At 31.5% G+C, this 18,755-nt stretch overlaps 2 protein-coding genes across 5 annotated transcripts in view; one reads left to right on the top strand and one right to left on the bottom strand.

Moving 5' to 3' along the window:
* Nucleotides 1–18,755, bottom strand: part of LOC139516491 (uncharacterized) — a 735,418-nt gene that overhangs the window by 669,858 nt on the left and 46,805 nt on the right. The window lies entirely within an intron of this gene.
* On the top strand, nt 16–10,625 carry LOC139498495 (cyclin-dependent kinase 20-like). Of its 4 annotated transcripts, none has more exons than XM_071286919.1 (10): nt 16–113; nt 1,951–2,032; nt 5,383–5,456; nt 6,004–6,043; nt 6,596–6,784; nt 7,417–7,538; nt 8,250–8,312; nt 8,917–8,968; nt 9,527–9,598; nt 10,264–10,625. In XM_071286919.1, exons 2-10 carry the CDS (start codon nt 1,958–1,960, stop codon nt 10,606–10,608), a joined length of 1,032 nt encoding a protein of 343 aa, XP_071143020.1. In that variant the 5' UTR covers nt 16–113; nt 1,951–1,957; the 3' UTR covers nt 10,609–10,625. The 4 variants fall into 4 exon arrangements, with proteins under 4 accessions (XP_071143020.1, XP_071143004.1, XP_071143013.1 ...); XM_071286903.1 differs by lacking the exon at nt 16–113 and adding an exon at nt 1,282–1,353; XM_071286912.1 differs by lacking the exon at nt 16–113 and adding an exon at nt 1,323–1,353 and having other exon boundaries at nt 1,939–2,032.

The raw sequence follows: 18,755 nt of genomic DNA, 5'->3' as shown, positions 1-18,755 counted from the left end.
ATTATCTTTATAATTTAGTTGGGTGTAGGTAGATGCAATAGTGCTGATCTACAACTGATGTTATAAAATCAGATTCTTCAATGGGAAAAAAGCATTTGTTAAAGAGATAGGGAGTACGTTATCATATATTACTTAGAACTTTTAATGTATTCTTTCATATATTCAAAGATTCAATTCTAACCAGATATTACATCCTAATTTTGACAGTAATGTTGTTTAAAAGCCTATCAACTTAGACACTATCCGTGTAAACTCGTTGCACCTCTGAATAAACCCATTATTAAAGAATAAATTATGATCAATTTATCACCGCAGTAAGATCTTGGTATGCATAATAACTTGTGGTTTTACATTTTCGTGATATTATGTATGCATATTTGATGCAATTGTCACATATTTCCCAGACTGTTTGTGGCGTCTTTACACTTAATCCATCGTGTGGCTGCACGAGCCTTCGTATTGCCGGTTCTTAATTGGAAAAAGCAAGCCTGTATTTAATAAATTAATGATGACAAAATTTACGGTTGTAAAAGATTTTTCAAATTTTGTTTTAAACCCTATTTTATCAGTTTGACATTTCCAGTATCAGATTCACAATTCTCATCGCATTTCTTTCTATCACAGTAGCTCTGTACAATGATAAAGATTTAGAGTATATGTTGTTTTATGAACTGCTTAACACAAATGGATGGTACAAGCACACAGTCAGTTTTTTTTCGCATGATTCTATCACATGATGAACTTGACATGAAACAATCTAATCAGAAGCGGATCCAGCCATTTTAAAAAGGAGGTTCCAACCCAGGATAAAGGGGTGTGTGTGTTCCAGCCAAATGTCCCCATTCAACTGCATTGATCGTCCAAAAAAGGGGTTCAAACCCCGGACCCCCCCCCCCTTTTGGATCCGCCCTCAGTGTTCTAATACTGATCATTGTTCCAAAAAAATTCGGAACACTAAAAAACTTTTTATGGATATGAAGTTCTTATTTCCAGTTTTATTACTACTCAAGGAGAGTAGCACAACTTGAGTGACTACATGTTAGGTTGGTATATCTGGATCTGCAGTATAGTAATCTATCCACTTAATTAATCACTTATTCAATTTATATATCATTTTAACAAAATTCTTTTCAATATCACCATTCTGTTTTCTAATTATAATATAGGTGTATTGATCACAAGAAGAAAACTTTGTTCCAAGTGTATATTTTTTATGATAACATCGAAGGGGCGAAATGGTGTGGGACGAACGTGGACTAAACAAATTTAGATATTAGTTATGTCCCTTTGTCTTCGTTCTTTTCAAAAGAAACCATATTTAGACCAAAAAAATGCTTTCCTGACAACAACAAAGTATTTTTTACAAATTAATCGACATAAAAAGCATATTGTACCCAAACTGAATATCATTCAAACAGTTAGAATTGTACAGAAAAAATGGTTTAATTGTATTCCACTGCCACAGGGGTTTTCCTTATTTTGGACACATATTTATACACATAGTATTCATTGAATAATAATACATTGCTACTATTTTGTTGAGTGTATTTTCTGTGTTATATTATTTTATTTTATCATTTTTATAACACTTGTTACATATCTTTTACTGTGTGTGTATTGCATATGTTATTGTTTATAATAATATTGTCTGTATCATATGCCCTCCTGGGGCCCTAATTTGGTAATAAAAAATATTCTATTCTATTCTATTCTATATTCATATTACACAAAATTTTAAGGTTAAAACCGTATTTATATAGAATATTTTATGAAATAAAAGTATGTTGTGAATTTGTTCTCACGATTTTATCCGATTATTTGTTTTATCAGTTTTTAATTAAGAGAAGTCATAAGTCTTAGATGGGCAGTTGCATCGGACTGCACCATATTACAGTTTGGTTTTAGTTTTAAGTTCATTCAACATTCGGTACATATTAGTTATCTTTATAGATTGGTAATGGAACAGTATACAATATTGGGAAGGATAGGAGAAGGCGCTCATGGCATTGTCCTTAAAGCCAAACATATAGAGGTTTGTTATAAATAAATAAATAAATAAGCTTTATTTAGAGTCGGCATGGTATATAAAACATAGACAAACATAAGCTCTAATGAGCTTTTAACCGACATATGAGACATTATTTAACAGTACAACATTTATAACAATATAATACATTATAATATAGTACACATGCATTAAATATCACAGCACAAAAATGAAGCACTAAAAGCAGAATATAAGCATAAGCTAGGTATTAAGGCTAAAAGCATATAAGTGTAAACTAGGCATAAAAGCTGGTAAAAATGCTTAGCATAAAAAAAAAAAAAAAAAAAAAAAATGGGATATGATCTAGATGGTAAATAAATTTTCATAATATATAAACTAAAAGTCTGCACAAACTGTGCACTTACAGTCATTTCCATTCCATGACTTTAAAATATTTTTGAACTGACTAAAATTAGCAATTTTTCTAAAATCATCAGGTAGATCATTCCATAAAACAGCAGCTGTGTATTTAAAAGAGTTCTTACCATAGGTTGTTGTTCTGACCCTAGGTATATCTACAATATTAGAATATCTAAAATTATATTTACAGTCTTTCAAAACAACTAAATCATGTAAGCATGGTTGTGACAATTTATATAAAATTTTAAAACACTCAATAGCCATGTTACGCATACGTCTTATTTTCAGTGATGGAACCTTTGCTCGTAAAAGTAGTTCATCATATGAACTAACATAGTCTTCATATATAAATCGTTAAGCCCTTTCCTGAATTTTTTCCAATTTGGTGGTGTTATTTTTGTTGCAAAAATGCCATGCCAAAGGACAAAAATTAAAATTAGATAAAATAAATGTGTGGAAAATTGTCAGTTTATTCAATTTAGTAAGGTAGCAGCCAATGCGCTTTAAAACATTCAGTTGTTGGGATGCTTTACGACAAATATTTTTAATGTGGTGATTGAAATTAAGTTGATAGTCAATATCAATACCCAAAAGTTTGACAATCTCATCACAGGATATTTTTGCTGACTGTATATTAAAAACAGGCTTTTTTGCAAATGTTTTATTTCCAACTGCAATGGCTTGGAATTTGTCAGGATTTGCCTGCATACAATTAAATCTGAACCAGTCAATTAAAACAGCACTTTCTCTTTCGAGTGTACATAATAAATTATCAAAATCATTGTCAGCATAAGACAGAGTATTGTCATCTGCATAATTATACAAGGTACCATGTTCAATAAAATAAAATATGTCGTTTATAAAAATATTAAATAATAGGGGCCCCAGGATTGAGCCTTGGGGTACCCCTTTCTGGATGTCAGCCCAACTGCTGAGTACTCCCTGAAGTTTGATTTGTTGCCTACGATCTGTAAGATAATTTTGAAGTAATTTCACTGATTTAGAAGAAAGACCGTAGGCAGATAATTTGCTTAAAAGAATATCATGAGGTAAACAGTCAAAAGCTTTCGAAAGATCCATAAGAATAGCTGCCACATACATATTATTATCCAAAGCTGTTTTCCAATCCTCAAGGAGTCTCAGCAAAGTTGTCTGACATCCATGACCTTTTCTGAATGCACATAAAAAAGCATGAAATATGTTCTCAAAAAATTCAGTTAACTGGTCAGACATAACCATTTCATAGACTTTTGAAATTGTTGGTAAAATGCTCACAGGTCTATAGTTCTTTTTATCCAGTGGATCATTCTTTTTATGTAATGGTACAACCTGAGCTTCTTTGAGTCTGTTGGGGAAACTCACTGGATTCTATGGTGTTATTTATTAATGTTGTTATGTGTTTGTTGAGTACTGGTGCACCAGCTCGTAGTAGTTTAGATTGTTTATGGGTTTATGTTATATATGTAGCGTGGTTGCTTCCCCTCCTTAGTACAGGTTACTGAGGTAGAACATTTAAGGCCAGTCTTAATCAACTGAGCTAGGGAATCGATTCTTTGGCTCCGTGGGTTAATGCACTCACTGTCACCCAGGCGACCAGGATTCGAATCTTGGTGGTGACGATATGAATTTGTAGAGTAGATACATGATCTCCGTACATTTGGCGCCCAACTAAACAATCCACGATGGTTAACTGGAGTATAGCTAGGGTTTGTGTTGTTTATATATGACTATGACTCTCGTGGTGGGGGAATAGTGTAGCGGGATTGCTTCCCCTCCTTAGTACAGGTAGAACATATAAAGCCAGTCTTAATCAACTGAACTAGGGAATCGATTCTTTGGCTCAGTGGGTTAACGCACTGACTGTCACGCAGGCAACCGGGGTTGAATCTCGGTGGTGACGATATGAATTTGTAGAGTAGATACATGCTCTCCGGTTACACATACATGCAATTTTTCCTGGGGGAATTAAAATCTTTTATTTTCTCAAGTCTTCTGTCCTTTGTGTGTATTTCAAACACATTTAGTAGTATAAGTTTCAGGTTTAATACTCTCTTTGTTTTTTCATTAACAATGTTTTTTAAATTCTGCTCCATTAAATAATGTTTTTACATGAAAATATGGATAAAAAAAAACTACATGTTAAGTTATATAATAATGATAAGACTGTTCCTTTAATAATTTTTAACTTTTTAAGGACAAACCAAAAAGTATGTATTGAAAAGATACACTTCTAAAAATTCTAAATAATTTATAAGATGTTTATTTTCACCATCAAAATTAAATGCAATAACAACTCAGTTATGCTAAAACTTTCTGGGGTGCTATTATTTGACTTATTACTCTGAGAAAAGTTGATATTAAACTTGTATACACTAGAACCTTGCAGTTTTTACCACCAACGAATTACAAAATTAATGGACATGGTAATGAACTATTTTGTTCACCAATTAAACTGTATGTATAGGGGATGGATGTTTGAAAGCTCATTTTTTCTTCCATCTTTTTTTAAATCCACAAGGTGTTCAAATCTATGAAATCATAATTTTTAATATGGTAAATACAAAAGTTCTTCATCTATCGTACTAATAGAATAAATTTATGTTAATGATCTTAACATACAAAAAATGGGAAATATTTAGTTTCACTATCAAAATGAACACAGAAAAAAACCCATTGATAACATGTTGATTGAAATTCTCCAGTCATGAGACCAAAACTCCATCTAAAAAAAATAAAAATAACTAAGCTGCTTTGACTAGACAACTCTGTAAGATGTCTTTAGTTTTTTTTGACAGGTCATCTATTGTTACACTGATGGACAATAATATAAAACTAGAATGGCAAGCATGGAAATATTTTTGTGAAAAAATATGTTTTTGTATACATTTATTCATTGTAATTTGAGTAATGGTTTATTGAATTTGGGTGATACATATTTCGTATTGTTATATCTGATAAACATGTACATTTTATAGAGTGGTGAAGTTGTTGCCTTGAAAAAAGTTCCACTCAGAAAACTTGAAGATGGCATTCCAAATACAGCACTGAGGTACTTGTGTGTTTTTCATTTTAGAACAGAATATAAAATAAATATTGTTTTGTTACTGTATATAAACTTTCAAAAATATTGAGAGAAATGCAGAAAATTATATTTTTATGTCTTGATTTTTCATATGATAGGCATGATAACAATAATATTGGACTAACTGAAATAATTTGATACCCTCTTTGTATTGAGAATCTTTAGCAGTAAATCCAACAGAAATTCATGATGGATTTGCAATTAAACAATCAAAGCTGAAGTTGCTTAAAATTTATTATAGCAATTTTACACGCTTTATATAATATTTTGGTAGAAAGAATACTGTTTTTAACATAAACACCTAAACTCTTTTCATTTTCTAACCCTCGATTAGTTTTGATTTCCCACTAAAAGTTCTTCAGTAATCTTTTTGATAGGAGAACTTTGAATTTCAGTATTTCAAAAAAAATAATAAAATAAACAATACATTTGTGTTTCTTTGATACTTGATGCTTTGTATTTTATGATTTCTATTTTTTCTGATTCATTGACTGAATATGTTTAAATCTTTTAGGGAAATTAAAGCTTTACAAGAAATAGAGGATAATCCATATGTAAGTAAGATACTTGAGAAAATTTTAAACAAACTATATAGAGTTTTATAACTTGTAAGATATAGGTTTTGCTGTATATATTTAATTATTAACTTACTTATAAAAATAAGATGTATTATGCTTGCCAATGAGACAACTCTCCACATGAGACCAAATGTCACAAAAATTAACAACTATATGCCACTGTACAGCCTTCAACAATGAGCAAAGCCCATACTGCATAGTCAGCTATAGTACTAGGCCTGGAAATAAACATCTTCAAAAACATGTTTCAAATAGTTTATAGAGGATGGCTTTGTAGCCAACATTTGTATGTTACTACAAATGTTTTAATTTAAAACTGAATATTTCTGAATTATACTCTGAAATTTTTATATTTTTTCACAAGTACTGGTATCTACTTTGACAACTTTCAAAGGGAGATAAAATGTAGGTAGCTCTGATTGTTACCTCTTTATGAGTGGCTTTAAAGATAAGAAAGTAAACTTGTTGATCTATGATCTGCATACAATACATTTGAAATATAATTTCTTAAATAACATTATTTTGCAGGTGGTTAAGTTGCGTGAAGTTTTTCCTCACGGCAGTAGTTTGGTTTTAGTCTTTGAATATATGCTGTCAGATTTATCAGAAGTTGTAAGGAACTCAGAAAGGCCAATCACAGAGGCACAGGTCAAGTCATACATGTTGATGCTTTTAAAAGGAGTGGCTTTCTGCCATGAAAACAATATAATGCACAGGGTAAGTATTTCATATTAAATAAATAAAATAATGAAAATATAAAAAAGAAGATGTGGTATGATTGCCAATGAGACAACTATCCACAAAAGACCAAAATGACACAGACATTAACAACTATAGGTCACCGTACAGCCTTTATAAAAGTCTAGTTAGGTTCTTCCAATCATCACAATATTTCCAGTTGATATAAAATGAAATTTAAAAAAAAAAATATCAATATCTTAAAAGACTAAAAGAATCTTATTAATCTTATTATTATGTTCAACATGTAAGCTAAACTGTTACTTGACTTACACAATGTGTATTTAGTTGTAACATTTGGATGTTTGATACTGATTTTGCTTTCGAGTATGTCATAATACTGGATTTTACATTTGGTGTTGTTGATGGTGTTACAGATTAGGTAAAATTTATATAGAAATGTCTTGATTAACATCTTCATTCTTAATTACAGCACACTGAAATGTCGACTAAGCTGGTCAGTTTATTTATAAGTGAGTGTCTCATATATCATGATACATTTCAATATTTCTCAGATACAAATCACAGAGTTTAGAGATTAATTGACCAAAAGACACTATAAGAGATAATAGTAAAATTATGCATATAAATCACTTTAATCTAAATTTCAGGACTTGAAACCAGCAAATTTGTTGATTAGTTCAACAGGTCATCTTAAGATTGCAGACTTTGGTCTTGCCAGAGTGTTTCAGAATGAAGGAAATAGACAGTATAGCCACCAAGTAGCTACAAGGTTAATATTATAAACATGGTGTCTAGCAATTTTCATTATTGGAATTTAAAACTGTCATTTGAAAAGGTCAAAGAATGACACCAGATATTTAATAAACAGTAATTTTTTAACGGTGTTAAAAATGTGAGAAAAAAAATGAAAAAAATTAACCTCCAAATGTCCTTCGCCTGTGTATAAATTTATCTGTCCAAGGGAAATAACTCCATTTTTTTTGGTTCTTTTGGACTTTTTTATAAACATCCTACTTGAAATATATATAAATGAGATTACTTACAATACAATTTACCATAAAAAAAAAGTATTTCCAAGGGCGTAACTCCTATAAAAATATTTCTATCAAATCTTTAAAGACCTATCTGATTTAAACCTTTGATAAAAATGTCATATAAGTCTGACAAGAAATGTGTGAGAGTGCTTACAATGCAACTTTCCATATTTTTTACATTTCTGAGAGACGTAATTAACTCATTTCAATATTTGATTTTTTTTTAACATTTCCAGTAATTCCATGACCCCTTCAATTTTGTGACACAGAACAAATATGAAAAATACCAAATATTTCATAAATAAGAAATTCCTAACCCAATTTCAATTATTAACTGCTTGGCTGGTCAAAGGCTTAATTTGATGAATTATCACTCATTTGTTCATTAAAATGTAATTGGTTTTGTAACGATACTTATTTGTGTAAACATCAAACCTCCTTTGTAGATGGTACAGAGCCCCAGAGTTGCTATATGGAGCTAGAAAATATGATGAAGGAGTAGATTTGTGGTAAGTTATATGTACTAATAAACTTGATTTAAATTTATTTTTTTCATGAAATTATTTTTTAGGATAAATTTATATATACACATACATTGCACTTCTAATGAATTTCAACAAATTTCATTTGTAGCATAAAATTGCTTAAAAGAAGGAGTTTTCAACTGAATTGATAGTCTGATAGACGTGTTGATTTTTATATTTTTTTATGCATGAATACATACAATGTACAAGTACTGTAGATTCAGAAAATTTGGTGATGTTTGTACTATGTTAAAAATTGCAACAAGATTTAAAATTTTAATAGTTTTATTTGTATGCAGTATGTTTTGAAATGGCAATAATTAAACTGGTGTTAGTGTGTAGATTGTCCAACAATTGCAATAATAAATACACAATAATTTATGAATTTACGGTAATAAATGCTTAACAAACATTTGTATTTATTATATCAAATAACTTTTTGCTGTCAAAGTTTCTAAATATGTACCAACCAGTCAATAATATTTCACAATACAAATCAATTTTTTAAACAGCATTTAAACAAAGGGGACATAATCCTTAATATTAAAGTATGTACATCAAGTTAATACAATAATTTTTAACTTTATAGGGCCGTTGGTTGTATATTTGGTGAGCTACTCAACACCTCTCCATTGTTCCCTGTAAGTATTCTATTGTTGAGAAGGCACTGTTATATTTTGTTTTACTTGTATTACAGTGTAAAGTCATTGAATTTGAGAAAAAGGTGTTGTTTGTTGTAACATATAATTTTAGCCATCAAGATATGATTTATACATGATGGAAATCAGCTGTATTTGGTAGGTGTGTGCTTCTCATGTCAGTCTTGTAGATGTCACTTGAACATGGTAACATGATTAAGGTATTTAGTTCCTTTTTGGCAGTTATGCAATTTGTTTGTTTATTATAATTTTAAATGAAACATCAGCCTTGTTTATGTCAGAATGTTGTAAGTTTCTGTGGCATTAATCAGAACTTAGCATTATAAAAAAAAAATCACCTGTTTGTTCATATTTATTCATGGGTTAGTGTTTGTATTTTTATTTTAAAAAAAATTGCTATATACAAAAATTCTGTATTTACAGTGTCATGAAAACTGTAAATAAAAAAAAATCCTTTTTTGTAAGCTAAAGGTTTATTCAAATTTAAATTACAATGATCATTGGTATGTGAATCCATTGGCATCAATATTTCTTTTTCAGGGAGAGAATGATATTGAACAGTTATGTTGTGTACTAAGAGTTCTAGGAACACCCAATGAAAAGATATGGCCTGTAAGTAGTACACTGTATTACTGTAACATATGTGTTGTTTGTTACTTTCATATATGTGATTAATAATATTTGGGTTGATATTAATGAGGCAATAATCTTACCAAAGAAATGCATTAGGGTAAATATAAAAAAAACTCATCAAAGATACCTGCCTTATAATTGTGTATGATAGACATGTTTCGTGCTGACACAGAATGAAAAGTAGACCTTTTAAAGTCCTTATTGACATCAGAAAAGGCAAATAATGGTCACAATTTCCTTTTGCATTGAATAATGGGTCAACCCAATTAATGCTTTTTTTCTTCAACCTATTCATTTACACCCTGTTAGATGTGGTGCAAGAAATATCTCTTCATGCAGAAATAGATAACAGGCAATAACATAAGAGAATAGGTTATATCTTATAATCTAAAATGTTTAAATATTACAATAAGAGTGCCTAAAAAATCACATAATAAAATTGAACATAACAATATGTAGTTAATGAATAATATTATGCTGTTTTTGTTCTGATTGCATGTGCCCTTAAAATTTAAGTTAAGAAGGAAAAGGGCATTTATCAAAGGTTGTTTTTTATGCCCAAACAATAATTAAAATAGGAAAAGGAAACACATTTTGACAATAAAATGTAATTTATTGTACACTTAAATTTTTGTTAATTTCAGGGAATATCAGAGTTGCCAGATTACAACAAAATAACATTCCCAGAAAACAAACCCATACCATTTGAGGAAATAGTACCTGATGCTTCACCTGAGGCTTTAGATCTACTGAAAAAAGTTTTAGTGTATCCATCAAAACAACGCATATCTGCAAAAGACGCTTTATTACATCCATACTTTTTTACAGAACCCCTCCCAGCACATCATTCAGAATTACCGATACCTCAAAGGAGTAAACGTGGATTACCACGTCGACAACAAACTCATGAATATAACTTTGAAACGCCTTTGGAGAAATCATTAATAGACCCTGAAATGTTAGCACCACATGTAGTTAAGATGAAATAGATATATGTATTGAAATATTTCATACTTTTTTATGTAACAACAATGTCATTGACAGTATCAACTATATTTGTTACAATTTTTACAAAAGAATATTATGAAATAAGTCATTTTTATACACCATTATAATCAATGTGGTTTTGATAGACAATCATCCATTTATTAGATTACTCTTTGGTGAAAGCTATTGAATTGTGTATATGGTATGAGTAAAATAACAAAAATACCAAACTCCGAGTAAATTTCAAAAAAGGAAGTTCCTAATCAAATGGCAAAATCAAAAGCTCAAACGCATCAAAAGAATGGATAACAACTGTCATTTTCCTGACTTGGTTCAGGCATTTTCTTCTGTGGAAAATGGTGGATTAAACCTGGTTTTATAGCTACGTTGTAGCTAAAGCTCTCACTATTTTATTATTACATTTTGAAGAGTTGACACATTGTTTAACCCTGCTTAACATTTGTTGAATGCTGTCCACATATGGTATGTAAACAATTCAGTTTGCAGGACTTATACTTTCCTACCATGAATTGTGGAATTCTGTCCAGCCATTGATATTTAAACAGTTCAGTTTCTGGACAAAAAATAGCTATTAACCATTTCCTTACCAATTTTTGTTTGATATGCCATATAGTTGAAGAAGATCCATATTAGATTTAATTGGAGATCACCAGGCAAAAGGGCACTTTTCTGAAATGCAAGTTCAAAAATGTCCTTAGAAAGAAGTAGTTGCCCATTGATTATTTGGTCAGTAGATCAAAGATTAAGGGCAAGTTTCCTGATGGTATCTTTAGAACTGTAAATCAGATCTTGATCAGTTTTAAGAGGATAATGTCTCATTAAGTGAAACAGACCTATAAATTTATTTCAAGGTCATTTGGTACAAGGAAACATCTGTAAACCTATTATAAGATATTTCAACCTTTACCAAACCTAGCTTGATAAATTTATATTGGGAAGACCCCACTTTTACATTTATATAGATGATGTGCCTCATTATATAATTTAGTTGTCCAATGTTCAGTTTTTGAGGCTTAGTAAATTACTCTGCTACTATAAGCGGTTTACCAGCTATCTACCATCTGAAATATAAAGCTTTACTACAAATAGTGTGTACATATGTTACCTTTATTCATTCAATGTATAGAATTAGCTTAAACAATATTTTATTCAAATAAATTGAATTGGATTGGGCAACAGGCATAGCCTATGTAAGCTCTCAGGCATAGAATTATTGCATACACCAATATTATACTTTTAATTTTTGTATAACCACTGGTTCATTACACTTGTTAGTGGACTGTTCATTACACTTGTTAGTGGACTATCAGTCACAGAGGGCACTATTTTCCCAATTGCAATTACTTTCCCAATTGCAATTACTTTCCCAATTGCATTATTTAAATAATGCATTTGCATGTTGTCTCATTATCATAATGTTTTAATAAACAAGTTAGTCAATGATACTTGGTCATCAGCTGCATTTAGTGTCTATAATCCGTATAATATAAACCTAAGATGCTGTCTAAGTAATACTAACCACAGGTGTTGCTGAAATATCCTTAATCAAGAATGCATTAGCCAAGTTTGGAAACTAAATGTATAAAACATATTAAGAACAAATGGCCTTTATAGAGCATATAAATTTATCTAAGCTATATACTGGTCAGCTTTCCTTGAGGTAGTCACCATGTTATTAGATTGTGAATTGTAACATGATTTTTAAATGGAAATTAACAATATGCATGCATCTAAATTATTCTAGTACTAAAGTTTTCCCAGAATGTGACCAACCGATCATCGTCGTCCGTCGTCGTTAACTTTTACAAAAATCTTCTCCTCTGAAACTACTGGGCCAAATTAAACCAAACTTGGCCACAATCATCATTGGGGTATCTAGTTTTAAAAATGTGTCCGGTATCCCGGCCAACCAACCAAGATGGCCGCCATGGCTAAAAATAGAACATAGGGGTAAAATGCAGTTTTTGGCCTATAACTCAAAAACTAAAGCATTTAGAGCAAATCTGACATGGGGGTAAAATTGTTTATCAGGTCAAGATCTATCTGCCCTGAAATTTTCAGATGAATCGGACAACCCTTTGTTGGGTTGCTGCCCCTGAATTGGTAATTTTAAGGAAATTTTGCTGTTTTTGGTTATTATCTTGAATATTATTACAGATAGAGATAAACTGTAAACAGCAAAAATGTTCAGCAACGTAAGATTTAGAAATAAGTATAATGACCGAAATGGTCATTTGACCCCTTTAGGAGTTATTGCCCTTTATAGTCAATTTTCAACCATTTTTCGTAAATCTTGGTTATCATTACAAAAATCTTCTCCTCTGAAACTACTGGGCCAAATTAATCCAAACTTGGCCACAATCATATTTGGGATATCTAGTTTAAAAAATGTGTCCGGTGACCTGACCATCAAATCAAGATGGCTACCACGGCTAAAAATAGAACATAGGGGTAAAATGCAGTTTTTGGCTTTTAACTCAAAAACCAAAGCATTTAGAGCAAATCCGACAGGGGTAAAATTGTTTATCAAGTCAAGATCTATCTGCCCTGAAATTTTCAGATGAATTAGACAACCCGTTGTTGGGTTGCTGCCCCTGAATTGGTAATTTTAAGGAAATTTTGCTGTTTTTGGTTATTATCTTGAATATTATTATAGATAGAGATAAACTGTAAACAGCAAAAATGTTCAACAAAGTAAGATTTACAAATAAGTCAACATGATCGAAATGGTCAGTTGACCCCTTTAGGAGTTATTGCCCTTTATAGTCAATTTTCAACCATTTTTCGTAAATCTTGGTTATCATTTACAAAAATCTTCTCTAAAACTACTGGGCCAAATTAAACCAAACTTGGCCACAATCATCATTGGGGTATCTAGTTTAAAAAATGCGTCTGGTGACCCGGCCAATCAACCAAGAAGGCCGCCATGGCTAAAAATAGAACATAGGGGTAAAATACAGTTTTTGGCTTGTAACTTAAAAACCAAAGCATTTAGAGCAAATCTGACATGGGTAAAATTGGTTATCAGGTCAAGATTTATCTGCCCTGAAATTTTCATATGAATCAGACAACCCGTTATTGGGTTGCTGCCCCTGAATCGGTAATTTTAAGGAAATTTTGCTGTTTTTGGTTATCTTGAATATTATTATAGATAGAGATAAACTGTAAACAGCAATAATGTTCAGGAAAGTAAGATTTACAAATAAGGAGTTATTGTCCTTTGTAGTCAATTTTTAACAATTTTCATAAAATTTGTAAATTTTTATTTATATTTTCCACTGAAACTAGTGGGCCAAGTTCATTTTAGATAGAGATAATTGTAAGCAGCAAGACTGTTTAGTTAAGTAAGATGTACAAACACATCACCATCACCAAAACACAATTTTGTCATGAATCCATCTGCTTCCTTTGTTTAATATTCACATAGACCAAGGTGAGCGACACAGGCTCTTTAGAGCCTCTAGTTTTGTATCTTTTGCATCTCTTTTCTAAAAATGGGATAAACTTCATGTTCTTTGTAAAATTGACACTAACTTGGCAAAAAGTAAAATCACAAAAATACTGAACTGAAAGGAAAATTCTAAAAGGAAAGTCCCCAATCAAATGGCAAAATCAAAAGTTCAAACACATCAAACGAATGGAAAACAACTGTCATATTCCTGACTTGGTACAGGCATTTAATGTGCCACCATTTAACAGCGGAATGTTTTATCAATAAGTTGTGATGTCAGTTTGCACATATAGTCATCATTTGCCTTTCTAACTAAACTAATAACGTCATTCCGAATTTCTCTTAAAAAAATCCATTGGATTATTTGAAGTATTGGCTTTCTGGTGAATTTATTACAATGTCATATCTTGTTTCTCTTTAGAAGTTAAAGGATAAGGCTATCATTTTTTCATTATTCCTACTTAGCTCCTGTATGAAGTCGGTCTCATATGAATAAAAGAACAAAGTGACAAGAAAAGGAGCACAATTGGTTCCCATTGACATGCTGATTGTCTGGTGAAAAAAACACGTCCTCAAAACGTTGCAAATATATAGTCAATTTAGAAATCAAACATCGATTTTCTTTCCTCCATAAAACAGGATACTTAATTAAATTTTCGTTGACCATTCTTTTATTTTAAACAAAGCAGGACAATTTATTCAATTTTCTTTTAGTCGAAATTGGGAATACTTGTGTAAAGGATAGAAAAGTCAAATGTATTAATACTTTTGCAAGAGGAAACATATTTAAATTGTGTGTACTATCGTCCGATTTTTAGCTCACCTGGCCCAAAGGGCCAAGTGAGCTTTTCTCATCACTTGGCGTCCGGTGTCCGTCGTCGTCCGTCGTCGTTAACTTTTACAAAAATCTTCTCCTCTGAAACCACTTGGCCAAATTTATCCAAACTTGGCCACAATCATCTTTGGGGTATCTAGTTTAAAAATTGTGTCCGGTGACCCGCCAAACCAACCAAGATGGCCGCCATGGCTAAAAATAGAACATAGGGGTAAAATGCAGTTTTTGGCTTATAACTCAAAAACTAAAGCATTTAGAGCAAATCTGACATGGGGTAAAATTGTTTTTTTGGGGCAAGATCTATCTGCCCTGAAATTTTCAGATGAATCGGACAACCCGTTGTTGGGTTGCTGCCCCTAAATTGGTAATTTTAAGGAAATTTTACTGTTTTTGGTTATTATCTTGAATATTATTATAGATAGAGATAAACTGTAAACAGCTATAATGTTCAGCAGAGTAAGATTTACAAATAAGTCAACATGACCGAAATGGTCAGTTGACCCCTTTAGGAGTTATTGCCCTTTATAGTCATTTTTTAACCATTTTTCGTAAATCTTAGTAATCTTTTACAAAAATCTTCTCCTCTAAAACTACTGGGGCAAATTAATCCAAACTTGGCCACAATCATCATTGGGGTATCTAGTTTTAAAAATGTGTGGCGTGACCCTGCCAACCAACCAAGATGGCTGCCATGGCTAAAAATAGAACATAGGGGTAAAATGTAGATTTTGGCTTATAACTCTAAAACCAAAGCATTTAGAGCAAATCTGACATGGGGTAAAACAATCTATTAGGTCAAGATATATCTGCCCTGAAATTTTCAGACAAAACAGACAACCAGAATTAGTAGTTTTAAGGAAATTTTGCAGTTTTTGGTTATTATCTTGAATATTATAATAGATAGTGATAAACTGCAAACAGCAATAATGTTCAGCAAAGTAAGATTTACAAATAAGTCAAGATGACCGAAATTGTCAGTTAACCCATGAAGGAGTTATTGCCCTTTATAGTCATTTTTTAACCATTTTTCTAAAATTTTAGTATTCTTTTAAAAAATCTTCTCCTCTGAAACTACTGGGCCAAATTAATCCAAACTTGGCCACAATCATCATTGGGGTATCTTATTTAAAAAATGTGTGGCTTGACCCGGCCAACCAACCAAGATGGCCGCCATGGCTAAAAATAGAACATAGGGGTAAAATGTAGATTTTGGCTTATAACTCTAAAACCAAAGCATTTAGAGCAAATCTGACATGGGGGTAAACTAATTTATTAGGTCAAGATCTATCTGCCCTGAAATTTTCAGACAAAACAGACAACCAGAATTAGTAGTTTTAAGGAAATTTTGTAGTTTTAGGTTATTATCTTGAATATTATAATAGATAGAGATAAACTGTAAACAGCAATAATGTTCAGCAAAGTAAGATCTACAAATAAGCCAACATGACCAAAATTGTCAGTTTACCCCTTAAGGAGTTTATAGTAATTTTTTAACAATTTTCATAAATTTTTGTAAATTATTAGAATATATTTTCCACTGTAATTACCGGGCCAAGTTCATTATAGATAGAGATAATTGTAGCAAGAAGAATGTCCAGTAAAGTAAGATCTACAAACACATCATGATGACCAACACACAATTTTGTCATGAATTTATCTGTGTCCATTGTTCAATATGCACATAGACCAAGGTGAGCCTCTAGATTTTAATGTATCTGTATCTGACTGACTGCCTACCTCAGAGTAGGTTGTTTCACAAAATCTTTTTAGGTCAGCTTTGATTGCTGATACAATTATATGTTAATAAAAAGAAAAGTTTCGTGGAGCACATGGAATACCCATCAGGTAGGAAACTATTGTAACTTAGGTATTCAGTACAGTGGAAGGAAGATCAAGTCTTTGTCTTTTGTTGAAATTCCAAAGGAACATAGAGCAGACCAGTTATTATTTCAGATGTGCTACTTGGTGAGCGCCGTGGGTGTATATGTTGAGTTTCCAAGTGAATTGTCAATACTTATTACTTTTATCAAGCTGTTTATTTAATGTGATTTACACACAAAAACGATGTCGTTTTAGGGCTTTAATTGCAGGGACAACAACATTTTTGTCATATATGCAGTACTGGTGTTTATATAAAGCAATCTTATGGGTCTTTGATGAAAATGTGAATTCAAAAACCAATTCAGTCTTTTTATTCTAATTTGTTTCAACGACCTCGTTGCCCTAACCCAATTCTGTAAGATTTTTAACGTCCTAAATGAACGAATGCACTATTTAATGATGGATTATATTCCTATGGAAACAAACTGTGCGCCTTTCCTTGTCGACCCCTTCTTATCTTATGAATCGGAGTTCCTTCAGACACTTGTCAAAAACAAGAAGATCAAAGAAGCCAGGTTATTTAATTTCACATTCAGATATATTGATGATGTTCTTTCTTTTGACAATCCAATCTGTTCTGATTCAGTTCCATTAATACATCCTACCAGAACTAGAAATTAACGAAACTCAACCACGGCCTCCTCCGCCTCATGTTTAGGCCTATACCTCGAATTTTACATACATTGTTATTTTCAGTACCAGTATCAATGACAAACGAGACGATTTTAATTTTGAAATTATCAATTTCTTCCACCTCAGTAGCAATATACCAACTTCACCTGCATGAAGGATATACATTTCCCAATTTATTCGGTATTCAAGAGCATGCGGCAACCATTCAGACTTTTAAAATATCACCAATGTCTGAGCACAAAGTTGACGAACAAAATTCACCGGAAGGTACCTAGACCTTGTTGATAGATAATTGGTATCAACTTCACAAATAATACATGATGGTTCTTGAAGTATAGAATCTGGGTACTAACGTTGTTTATCATCTTAATAACGTGCTATAATATTCTTTTATTTGGCTTTATGAATATTTTAATGTTTAGTCTGCTTTTGGTTTCCATTTGACATAGCTCTGTACTTATACATCTCGTTATTGTGTTATTGTTCTGTGATAAATTTTGTATTCCTGTCTTTCATATTTGCTTATATATTTATCTATATGTCTTTTTGTGATTCTTTGTATCATATGACGTGGCTCTGAACTTATACATCCCGTAATTGTGTTATAAATGTTCTTTTATAATTTCTGTATTCTTGTCTTTCATTTGTGTTAATATTCATTTTTGTGTTTACTTCTTACATATGACGTGGCTCTGTACTTATACATCATGTCATTGTGTTATTTTGCCATCATCATCATGGTTAATATATTTGTTTGTCTATAGAGTGATTAAAACGATAACACAATGTTGACTGCTGTGCCCCTATTACTGCCATTTTTACCTTTTCTGTGTGTTTGTTTGATTGTTCACACATCGTTGTCAATATAATAGAATTTTATTCGACTTTCATACAAGTGAGTGGTTTAGCTAACTATAAAACCAGGTTTAATCCATTTTCCCCACTACAAAAAAGGCCTGTACCAAGTCAGGAATATGAAAGTTTAATGTGTTTGAGCTTTTGATTTTGCCATTTGATATTGGACTTTCCTCTTTGAATTTTCCTCGGAGTTCATTATTTTTGTAATTTTACTTTTTAAAATGATATTTACACATAGATATCATGACGTAACATAAACAGCACTTCATTTCATTTTTCCTCAGAGAAGCACCTATCTAAACTATCTGAAGTCTACCTCATATAATAAAAGGAACAAATCGAAAAGAATAGGAGCACAGCTAGTTTACGACAAGCTGCTTTATTGAAAAAAAGATAGGTAAAGCAGGTTCCGTAAGCCTAAAGAAATGAATAAATTTTGTGTATCTATCACCAAAGGTGTAATAACAGTA

The sequence above is a fragment of the Mytilus edulis genome, chromosome 1 (genome assembly GCF_963676685.1).
Source record: "Mytilus edulis chromosome 1, xbMytEdul2.2, whole genome shotgun sequence".
Classification (NCBI taxonomy): Eukaryota; Metazoa; Mollusca; class Bivalvia; order Mytilida; family Mytilidae; genus Mytilus; species Mytilus edulis.
This window is presented reverse-complemented; position numbering and strand designations above follow the sequence as displayed.